Source organism: Hevea brasiliensis, chromosome 5 (assembly GCF_030052815.1).
Source record: "Hevea brasiliensis isolate MT/VB/25A 57/8 chromosome 5, ASM3005281v1, whole genome shotgun sequence".
NCBI lineage: Eukaryota > Viridiplantae > Streptophyta > Magnoliopsida > Malpighiales > Euphorbiaceae > Hevea > Hevea brasiliensis.
Genome location: NC_079497.1, coordinates 7,458,504 through 7,470,052, shown reverse-complemented (window position 1 = coordinate 7,470,052; position 11,549 = coordinate 7,458,504). Strand labels below are relative to the sequence as shown.

General features: G+C 30.9%; 2 protein-coding genes across 4 annotated transcripts; both read right to left on the bottom strand.

The window, feature by feature from the left end:
* Positions 1-3,984: 3,984 nt before the first annotated feature.
* Positions 3,985-11,369, bottom strand: LOC110637807 (uncharacterized). 3 transcript variants are annotated; one of them, XM_058146787.1, is made up of 6 exons: positions 11,232-11,369; positions 7,938-10,961; positions 6,894-7,397; positions 6,038-6,598; positions 4,497-5,303; positions 3,985-4,317 (listed from the first exon to the last, which is right to left on the bottom strand). In XM_058146787.1, the coding sequence occupies exons 4-6, from the start codon at positions 6,158-6,160 to the stop codon at positions 4,276-4,278; spliced, it is 972 nt and encodes a 323-aa protein (XP_058002770.1). In that variant the 5' UTR covers positions 6,161-6,598; positions 6,894-7,397; positions 7,938-10,961; positions 11,232-11,369; the 3' UTR covers positions 3,985-4,275. The 3 variants fall into 3 exon arrangements, with proteins under 3 accessions (XP_058002770.1, XP_058002768.1, XP_058002769.1); XM_058146785.1 differs by having other exon boundaries at positions 6,894-7,355; XM_058146786.1 differs by having other exon boundaries at positions 6,894-7,355; positions 7,938-10,716.
* On the bottom strand, positions 6,398-9,830 carry LOC110637777 (probable disease resistance protein At4g27220). Its single transcript, XM_058147656.1, has 4 exons — positions 9,154-9,830; positions 8,104-9,061; positions 6,894-7,355; positions 6,398-6,598 (listed from the first exon to the last, which is right to left on the bottom strand). Exons 1-4 carry the CDS (start codon positions 9,828-9,830, stop codon positions 6,398-6,400), a joined length of 2,298 nt encoding a protein of 765 aa, XP_058003639.1.
* Positions 11,370-11,549: the final 180 nt, after the last annotated feature.

Here is an 11,549-nt window from a genome sequence, read left to right as displayed (position 1 = left end):
ATTAATGTTAGATCATTTATTAAAATCTAATTTGATGGTGAAGCATATAAAATATAAATAAAGTGAATTGAAATAAAGTAATTATAGAAGATACATATAAAATAAATCTGTTGGTAAATGGTATTTAAATAATAAATTATAAATATTTCTTAATTAAAAAATTGAAAATAATATTAGTTTTAAATTAAGATAATATTATCCTCTAAAATAAGAAAGAAAATATTATTTTGTTAGAAATTTTATATTTCAAGCTCCCATATCATTTTGTGTAAAATAGGAAAGGAAAAACAAGAGTAGTCTGAATAAAAAAAAAATTCCCCAATACTTTTGTAGAAAAAAATATATAAAATATAGATATTCTTTAATTACAAGACTGGCTCGTAGATCAATTCTGGTCTGATTGCATACCCCATGTTTGGAAAATATAATTTTACAAGAATTAAATTAAATTTATTTATTTTTTATTAATTATTATATTTAAAATAAAAAAAAATTAATTTTTTAATTTAAAAAATAATTTATTTTAAAAGAAATAAAATTATTTTTATAAAAAAATCATTTAGTTTATATTTAATAATACAAAAGATTATAAATTAAAATTCTAATAAATTACTGTAAAATTAAGTTTATAAAAATTTTCATAATAATAATAATAATAATAATAATAAAGAAACTTGTGGAAGTTAATGGAATCCCCATGAAGGAAAAACTTTATGAAGTTAGATAGAAAGGATTGTCATCTCACGGATCAACCATTACTAAAGCAAAATATCAATTAATTTCCCATACCCATATATTAATTTCAATTTTAATAATTAATTATGTAATTTGATTTGATCTTGTGATGATATTCAAAAATAATATATAGGAATCTAATCTCCCCCATCAAAATCTTTCATCTCTTATCCCTTTGACAGAAAATTGGCAAGGCAACTTCTGTGACGTCCAACTCATTTCACTATACACTGCATGTTTTTACATTAAAAAAAAATATTTTAAATATTATTAAAAAATAATTAAAAAAATATTTTATTATTTTAATATATTTATAATTAAAATTAATTCTAAATTATTTTTTAATTTTATCTAATTAATATATTTAAAATATATATATATTTTTTTAATAACAGTGATATTAAACACAGACTTATCTGACAACCATCAATACTCTCTTGATTCTGAACCACAGAGGCTGAAACTCATTACCAGTAATATAATATTGAAAGGTGACTGGACGTGGGTGGGTTGAAAGAAGACAACGAGGAAGTGAGAGTTATCTGTTAAGAATACTATATATGATAGTAGAGGTTGGCTATGATGATAATTGATAAGCTGTAGTGTTGTGTCGGTAAAGAATCTTTTGGTTCTATTAATACCCCATGAATTTTTTTGGCTATTTTCTCATTAATAATAATAATGCCACTGCCTGTCTTGTGTTTCCTATGCTTCAACTTGGGACCAAGTTCCTCATTGGCATTATTTTCTTATAACAAGTGACATAGTTCTCACAATATATATAATTAATCTAATAATTTAAATTTTTATATAGCCTATGAACATATTTAGTCATAAGATTGATTATAAGACTCACTTGATAAAAAAGAAAAAATTTTAATTTAAGATGAGTAAACTCTATTTAATGGAATTGTTAAATATAATGATGTATATAATTATGTATTATAAATATAAATATATTCAATAATTTTACTAGTTAATAATATTATATAATTATACAGTTAATTTTTTATAACTAATCACTGTCTATGATCTACATAAAGAAATCGGATCATCTATATATATATATATATGAATTATTTACATTTAATTATAATTAATTTTTACATATGATAAAACTTAATTACAGTGAATAAAATTATATAACATTGTAATCAATTAAAATAATTACTATTCCCTAATTAGTCTGCTTTCGAACAGTTAAATTGATCTTCAATATTATAATTAATTGTAGATAGCATGAAAGTTAAGATATTTTGATAAAATTATCATGGTTTTATTAAAATATACGTGTCTTTCCTATTTCTTATGTCATATGTGTGCATATTTTTAATTAATTAAAAGGAATAACTTATTTCTTAATTAATATTTTAAAAACACTTTTTCCTTTATTTTATTTTTAGAAAAAGGAAAAAGAAAAACTTTTCCTATGCTTTAAATAAACTAAGATGGGCATTAAAACAAAATGGAACAACTTAGCTCGTTAGATTGATTCTCTAATTAAATTGGAAGTATGCAAGTTAATGCCACCAACTAAAGATTTATTGGCAACGAATAATTTGCTGTCCTTCCATTTGTTGATGAGGAATAAATTAAGGTCGTGTTTGGTACAGGTTAATAATTATTCTTATAATTTTTAATACTATTTGAATGTTTTAAAGTAAATAAGTAAATTTTTAACCTCATTAACATTTAACCTCCTTTTATGGGTTTAATGTTATATATCTCTTTTCTATTTATTCTCAATTTGTTTTATTTTTTGTTCATTTCATATTCAAAAACTCATCTCCTATAATAATAAAAATGTAAGATTTTTTTTCTTTCAATCACATGAGCAAGATTATAAATTTTATGGATGTGAAAAATATAGATTTCTATCTTATTTATTCCATTATGAGTTGCAAAAAAATTATATATATATATATATATATATATATATATATATATATATATATATATATATATATTCAAATTTCCTTTGCTTACTATGACTTAATAAAATCTATATATATAATATACAAATTGATAGAATTTTTTAAATTAAATTATTTATAAATAAAAAATAATATTATCAAAAATAAAAATAAATTTGATATTTGTTATTAAAATATAAAAATAAATGTTTATATATTTTCATGTAAGCTCAATTTTTTAACCTTGTACCAAACATTATTAATTGTTAAATCATTAATTATCTTTTACCTTCTTAATAATTACTCCCTTAAATTTTACAAGATTAACACTTAACTCTTAATTTTTTAACCTTATATCAAACGCATCCTAAGAAGTTATTTTGACTTATTATTTGAGCTGTATATATACTTATTTGATATTCTATTTGGAGGATTTAAATTATTTTTTTAATAAAAGTATTATTTTATATATTGTTAAAAAAATAATTTTAAAAAATATTTTATTATTATTATTATATTAAAATTTATTAAATTTAATTTTAAATTATTTTTTAATACTCTTTAATTAATATATTTTAAAAAATAATTTTTTAATAATAATCTCAACAATAATACTAAATAAGCCGAATGTTCATTGGGATTTTGCATCATGGGGTCGCACATGCTTGATGCTTTCCTCGAGATTTTTTTCCCTAGGGGATTAAAGAAATGGGATTCGAATTAAAATGGATTAATGATACCACGTATAAAGAAAACTTGAATAAAGAGTTCATAATATAGTAAATTAATTGAAGTCTTGGATCCAAACCATTTGTTCATCCAAAAATGTTATGCCATTTTTGTCCGTGGAATGTATCATTCCAGAAAAAGAAACGTATATTTTTGAGAAAATTATAAAAAAAGCACTTTGTGGTATTATTCATTTTCACTTGAGAGTATAGTTATTTGAGATACCGCATTGTTAGTAAAAAACAACTTGAATGCGTACATGAAACAACTTGCTGCAACTGGAGGACGTCCAGTGGCATGCATCGTTTCTAGTGTACAATTGCACAATCTGCTCACTATACATCCTGGGTAGCAGCATACAACTTTGCCTTCATCTTTATCAGCACAGAAAACCAAAAGAAAAAGGAAAAAAAAAAAAAAAACTCTGCTCAGTCGATAATTCAATCCCCCTGCAAACCAACTTTAGCTGGTATGCTGACAAATCTTATGCTGCGGCAGAATGACGACAAGCCGTTTCTTTACCTGCGTCACATGTGTGTTTGTGTCCTTATCACGTGTCCGTGATGCACAAACAATCAAATAATAATAGATAGAATATCTGCAGGGAGGAACTCAAATCTCATTTAGAGAGTTTATCATTAATCAGTCACCAGTTCTTGTCCAAACATGTCAAGATACATATTTGCAAGAAAACAAGAATTTTATTTACAAAAAGATTAACCACAAAAGCAAGCAACAAAAGACCCAGATGGAGTACTGCCATGTCTGTGACTCCTCCACAGTAGCAGTGTGACAAACAGTTACTTCAAAAGGATAATGGAGATGGGTTGATAAAACTCAAATGCAAGTCGACAGAGATGCTAATTGATCTAATATCTCTTCCAAAATTTGTTTGCAGCTAACAACTGCATGAAGCGCCTTGTTCAGAAAGCCGATCATTCTGTAATGATGGAAGACAGAAATGAGTTCAGAAGGATGTCCCACATGCACGAAATTTAAGAAAACCCGATTAAATTCAATTTCTAAGGGGAAAATATTATCATTTATCAGTAATTGCTAGTTTCCAAACAAATATAAGAATGTAAAGTTAATGAACAAATTTGATGAAAGAGTAAGTACCCTTTCTTTGTGCAATTGATTTATTGTGTTGTTAAGGTCTTTCTTCCAAATCAATTTATCGCTTTCTTCTGAATAAATTGCTTTTAGCTTTGGTGTGCTTAGGACTCCCTGGGTGAAAACACTCATCTTGGGGCAGTGTATCACCCACACTTCTACCAAAGATGGTACTGGGTAGAAGCTGGTGAGGCTTTCTAAACAATCAAGACATATACTTCCCAATTTACCGAAAATAATCTCACTTTGTTGTTGATCTTCATCTCCACCGTTCAGTATAATTTCTCTTACATTACTGCATTCACTTACATGCATCTTGGTGAGATTCACCATCCATCTAGCCGTGGACAATGTTACTATGTTTACAAATATTTCACACTGCCCCACATATAGAGTTGTAAGATTTTGGAAAGAGGCAGTGTATGGTGCCAGACTAACCAAACCGTAGCAACTCCTTATTTCTAGAGTTTCCAGATTTGGAAGAACGTGGGCTAGTGGAGATTCAGGACTCCACATATGCCCCATTTTGGGAAGTCCTTCCAGTCTTAAGTATCTTATCTGTGCAAGAGCCCTTGCATTTCTCTCTTCACAATGAACGCCATATGGGAATCGCTCTTCAAAATCAGAGAAACACACATGAAGTTTTTCCATGTTTGGGAATTTTTGAAGAAGATCAAATGGGAATGCTGAAGTATCAGGAAAGAAAAATAGGCCAAGAAATTTTAGTTTGTTAAAGAGGTCTGCAAAATGGCCTTGGCATATCATTGTGATCTCCTTGCTGCCTAATGTCAATTCCTCCAAGTTGGGAATAACCTGAAAATAAATCAAACAAAATTAACAAAATTAAAGTTGGTGTTCCATCAATGTCCATATATAGGTTCAATAGATACAAATCTATCAATTTTTTATATGCTTTTAACGAAACAAGAAAACATCAGATAGTTAGAGATGGCAATTAATTTGGAATATATATATATATATATATATCTGTAATCACATTATAAATAATTAAGGATCATGAAATTCTGATCACTCAAACTATTAAAAGCTAATTGTAATTACAATTAGATTCAGACAAAGTTAATGAATCTTTTTTTTCAATGACTTCAAATGAGACTTGAACTCGAGACCTTGCACCCTTAAAATTGACTATATGCTAGTACTATTCAGCTAGAATTCATTGTTTCGGGCAAGTTAATGATGAACAAATTTGTTTCTCACACCATCCTTATCTCACTAGTCATGATAAGTCTTACTGATACATGTTAATTGAGCTGTGTCTCAGCTATCTAATATTTAGGGATATTAAAGTGCAATCTGCTAACAAGATGTTCTTATAATTGGTTTTAATTAATAATTATGAATGATATATGTACTAGTGGGATGCATGCAAGGCCTTTTCAATTCGATGTGATATGAGATTGTGCCTATGCCTTCCCATCCAATCCTGTAGATGCTTATAATTATGAAGTAAAGCAATAGAACAAAAATAGTCGAATTGAATTTTACAGGCATGCAAATAAACATCTTATAGTACCGGCGCATACCTTTCTTAAAGGTTGAACTTGAATTTGAAGTTGGCTCTCCACGTGTGTTTCTTCCAACTCCTGACCTTGAGAAGCAAAAATCTTAAAATTGTCGCATTGAACCACTTCCAAGCGCTTCAGCATTGGACATTCTAATGCATGTATTCCAGGGTAGAAAAACTTTAATTTTTTTAAAACCCAAAGTTCCAAGGACTTTAGTTGATGAAACGCTAACTTAGGAGTTGCTTCTAATCCTTCCTCCTTTGAAACAATTTCCTCCAACCCACAATCAACAATAGAAATCCTTTCAAGTTGTGGAAGATTTCTTGCAATTGAAGGTGGGAAGAGACTATTCAGACTAGGACATATCCTAACATCCACTCAACATAGGTTTGAAAACAAGAGAGTTTTTGGAGAATCCTCATGTATATTTGATGGAAAAATTTTCAGTAACTCCTCGCAATCTTCCACCTTCAGTAATTTTAACTTGCTGAATGAATTTGTTTGGATATGATCATCCCGTATCATTTTCAACTTAGGCAAGGACATAATATGCAACTCCTCCAAGCTAGGAAATGCAACCTGGAATAAGTTCTCCATTGTGTTAATAGATAGCGTAGAAGTAAAAATACATCACTGAGTACAATAATCTATAATATAGGAAAAAAAAAATCTTCAATGCGCTGAGCTCCTACATAAGCTCAAGAAACTCTTGACATCGAATAAAGTATGGTAAAAGCTGTCAAGAAATTCAAATTCTGGACTTTTGGTTCATATTAAATTTCATATCATTTAAAAGCTTCAACTTGTAGATGGGGTGTCAAGAATAATAGTTTTATATCTCTAACAAAAGCTAAAAGGAAAGATGACTAATTACCTTCTCATCAAAAAGAAGTGAGTTTGCTTGTCCAGATTCACTGCTAGATGCCACATCTGTACTTTCAGAACTGGAAACAAATGTCCTCAATTGTGTACAATTGTCTATCACCAGAACTTTCAAAGAAGAGAATTCAATCAAGTTACCACTGAAAAAACTTGTTAGTTTTGGAAGATCACTGAGCTTTAGCAGGTCCAGTTTTGGAAATGAAATCTTGATCATTGTTTCTCCTAATCTTTGTGTAGCTATTATTTCTTCCACTGACTCACAATTGCATATTTCTAGCCTTGTGAGTTGTGCAAGACTTTCAACCACAGGAGATGGAAATACATAGTTTAAATTCTCACATCCATCAACCTTCAAGATTGTTAAACGCGGAGATAGTTGTATAAGTTGGTTGCACCATATCTTCTCCAAACTTACCGAAGACAGTTTTAGCTCTGCCAAATTGGGAAATGTAATCTGCTCGCACAATTTTGTCCATGAACAAATTATTTTTAGTCTCTGATTTGAAACGGTAAGAAAAAAAAAAAGCATAATAAAAAAATTGCATCTTAACCAAATGTTTTTAATTTTGACAATTTAGGTCAAATTTCTCAAATTATTGGCAAATGCAAATTCATCCAAAGGTGAAATTGATTTGGGGAGAGATGAAACGGTAAAGTAAATCAAATGAGTTAAAAGAAGCCACTTGTGATTAATGTTTCATGTTAGCACACAATTCTAAATAAATTTCGTCCCTTGATAAAATTGTAATAATTAGAACAATTTGGCCTAAATTGTCAAAATTGAAAACATTAATTAAAACACAAGTTTTTGACAAAATTTAGATGATTTTCATAATTAGCCAAAAAAATGCAATGATGTAAAAAATGATCAAATAAATGCTGATTTGCTAAAATTGCATTTTTTTTTGTGTGTATTTTGAAAACCTTTAGAAAGAAAATAATTATAGCCATTCTTTAAAATAGAACTACAGAAGTCATGATGGCTAAGAAAGAAAATAAAAGCTAGAGAAGAAGAGCTATCAAGTATCAACAGTACCTTTCTATTGAAAATTGGCACGAGTTTCAGGTTCATGATCTACTGACACAATTTCATCAGATGCTGCATTAGGTGTAGAAGGAACCTTGAATTGGGAGATAAAGCTTGTCAACTTAGGTAGATATTCTAGTGTTAGCGTGCATAATTGAGTCAACTCAATAAGTACATTGCCAGAATCATCTCCAATTTCCTTGGCAAAAATCGCTTCCATAAGTTTGCAATTGCTCACATTGAGTTCTTCTAGTCGTGCAAGGCCTCCAGCCATAGAGAATGAAAAGAGGTTTTTCAAACTATCACAATGTTTCACATTTAACTTTCTTAAGCTGCTAAAAGAGTTGGCCTCAAGCTCATCGCAACATATCTTCTCCAAGTTAATTAGATGGTCAAGGATCAATGATTCCAATCTGGGGAAAACAACCTGAGGTCCCAGCCTAATTGAGTCTATGATATAATGAATATCAAGACTATTTCGGATGTGCAGATGTTTCAACTCAGGAAAACCAAGCCCGTTTAATTCGCAGATGACATTTTTTACACCTTTCAGGTCATCCAAATATAGATTTTCAGTTCTCGTCAGGAGGAGTTTTATGCTTTTCAACTGAATCCTTGTATTGAGCTTGAGTTTCAATGTTCTTGAAGTTTCTTCTTCCCATGACCAATCCCATATGTCCCCGATAACTATGTTAAATCTTTCCAGCTTTTCAAAGAATAGATCTCTGGGAAGGATCTTTGCATCAATGATATGAATGTCCAAACTGACTAAGTTTGTCAAAAGCTTCAATTCAGCCAGGTTAGCATTTTCTCTTGGAGCATCATGTTCTTCACCCTCCCACTGTACAAAACTGCATCCCATATATAAGTCTTCTAATCGGGTCAAGCGTGACAAGACATCTGGTGGAATCACTTCAAGGCTTGAACAATTGGATAAATCCAATAGCCTTAGACATGTCAATTTCCCAATGTCTCTTGGCAGCTGAACAATAGTAGAGTCCAAAAGGCTGAGAATTTGTAACTTGCTTAGCTCTCCGATTGCAGATAATTCTTCCAAAACACAATAATCTAGGCATAATGTTTCAAGGTTCTGAAAAATTGAAGTGACGAAGGCAGTGCTGATAAATGAATTCCTGTCAGATCCAGGACTTTGAGTTTTTTGGTTGTACTAAAAAAGTCGTCTGGAATTTTTAGAAAGGGGTTCTTGCTGAACAGTATAAATGACTCGAGTTTCGGACATTCATATGCTGCAGGAAGCTTAGGAATCTCACATTGGCGCAAATATATTGCAGTGCACTGTTCAAGCTTATCCTTTGATGGCCATTCCAATACAGTGTCAAATGCTAAATTGAAGACATGATGATCAGTGGATGCAACTGAGATAGCAAAATTGCGAACAACATCATGCATCCTGACTTGTCCGTTATGGATGCCTTCTAGCAACAAACAAGAAGCTTTGAGATCACTAACATATTTGTAAAATCTATTTCTGGCTTCCTCTAACGTTTTGCTTCGTTTGAATAAACCCAAGCCCACTGCATATTTCAGCAAGTCCTTGACTTGATAGCTATAAAATACATTCATTCCACAAAGTAAGAACAATGACTTGATTTCCTCACCTTTCAAAGAGTTGAAACTCAACTTTAGAGCAGACGCAACTTTCTCATCTATTTCGCTCTCATCAAACCTTTTTAGTTGGTCCAAGGCATTCTTCCATTCAAACAACTGCTTATTTTTCAATGCAGTTGCAACAGCCACAATTAGAATAGGTAAACCAGTACATCTCTTTGCTACTTCAATAGCCAAATTGGGATGTTTCACATCGCCTACCTTCTTCTGAAACAAATGCCATGCCTCTTTATCTTGTAAAACTTCAAGCAGGAAAACTCTCGACACATCCATCTCCAAAAATACATTTTGATTTCTAGAGGTCATCAATATCTTACATCCTTTATTATGATCACTTCCAAATGGAATTCCTATTTTCTCCACTTTGATACTCACCCAAATATCATTCAGAATTATTAGGATTTTCTCCTGTCATCTGAGATGCTCACTCAATCAAGCTGCTCGTACGTTAACATTCTCATCAATCAATTTGCAACCTAACCACTGCAATTTCTTGTTGAATTCTTTTTATATCAACAATGTGGGTTACGGTTGCCAGAGCCACCTTTCTGAATATTCCCTCTTCCTTCAATAGAGAAGCAACCTCTTTCACTAAGGTGGTTTTACCCAGGCCTCCCATCCCGTACACCCCAATCATGTTAACTTCATCATCCTTTAAGGTCCCCACAATTCTCTTCAACACTAACATTCTCGATTCAAAGGCCTCATAATCTTTGGAAGGCCCCGTCCATTGTGGGGAGGTATAGTGAGATACTCTATCAAAATTGCCGCCTTTTTGGATTTCAACAACTACCTCTTTCATCTTCTTAGCTTTCCTACTGAGCTGGTAGCGTGTCTCCAAATTGGGACACAATCCCGTGAAGCACGTTATGCTTGCAGTGTCGTTATCCTGAAGAATATCCTCTGCCTCTAAAGTCGTCTCATCCACACTTCCGAACCACTTGTCTACCATTTCTTCAATTTCTTCCCCACGTGTTTTAGCCTCATCTACACAGTGCTTCACACTCTGTCTTTGACCTTTGAGCTTCTCAACTGCATCTTTAAGATTCTGAACATTGCTGCTGTAGGTCCACATGTAGCCGATCTGGTGCCCAATGGGTTCAACAAGCAACCCAGAAACTTTGGATACGATGGCATTCACAACTTCCAGAGCCATTTCCTGCCTTTTTTTTTTTTTAATTTTCTTTTGTTGATAACTTGATATACAGAAGGAGAAATCAACAGCAAATGACAGAAAAACAAGAAAGAATCAAGTGAAAATGTAAATGAAAGGAAATTCTTCTTCTTCTTCTTCTTCTTCTTCTTCTTCTTTTTTTAACTTGATATACAGAAGGAGAAATCAACAACACTTCTTTTCAGCGATCTAGAAGTGCTTTTCTTATATGTAATGATTTCTGAGAATGGCTGCATGACAATTGAACTATAAATTTCAATTGAAAGCCAAACTTTTCTTGTCGTTACAACAATTAATTGGTGAGTGAGTGCTGTTTTTTTTTCTCAAAAATTCCATTTACAAAAATATATTCATTTAGAGAAGAATTTATCGAACTATTTTCAAATTTAAAACGGTGATATAGAAAACTTATTTATATATGGAAAGAGGTATCAGAAATATCAAAAAATAAATAGACACAGCATAAAGGAAATAACATAAAATTATCTGTGCAAGCGCACCTCTCTTTTCTTGCAGCAGCTCGCAGAGACGCAGTTTACGAAGATGACTTTGTGAAAAATGAGTGATAAACAGAGAATGGCAGAATCCTGGACTAGAATCCCTCTCTCCTCTTACGGCTTGTTTGGATGTGCGGAAATTGGAAGGAAATTAAAAAAAAAAAGGTAGATTTTGGATTAAATATCCTTAAATTTAAAATATAATTTCTTTAAAATATAATTTAAATTAGACAATTAAGTTCATTATAGCTATAATTATAATTTGTTTAAAAACAAAATAAATTAAGTTTTAAACATCAACGACAATTATATAATTAAACA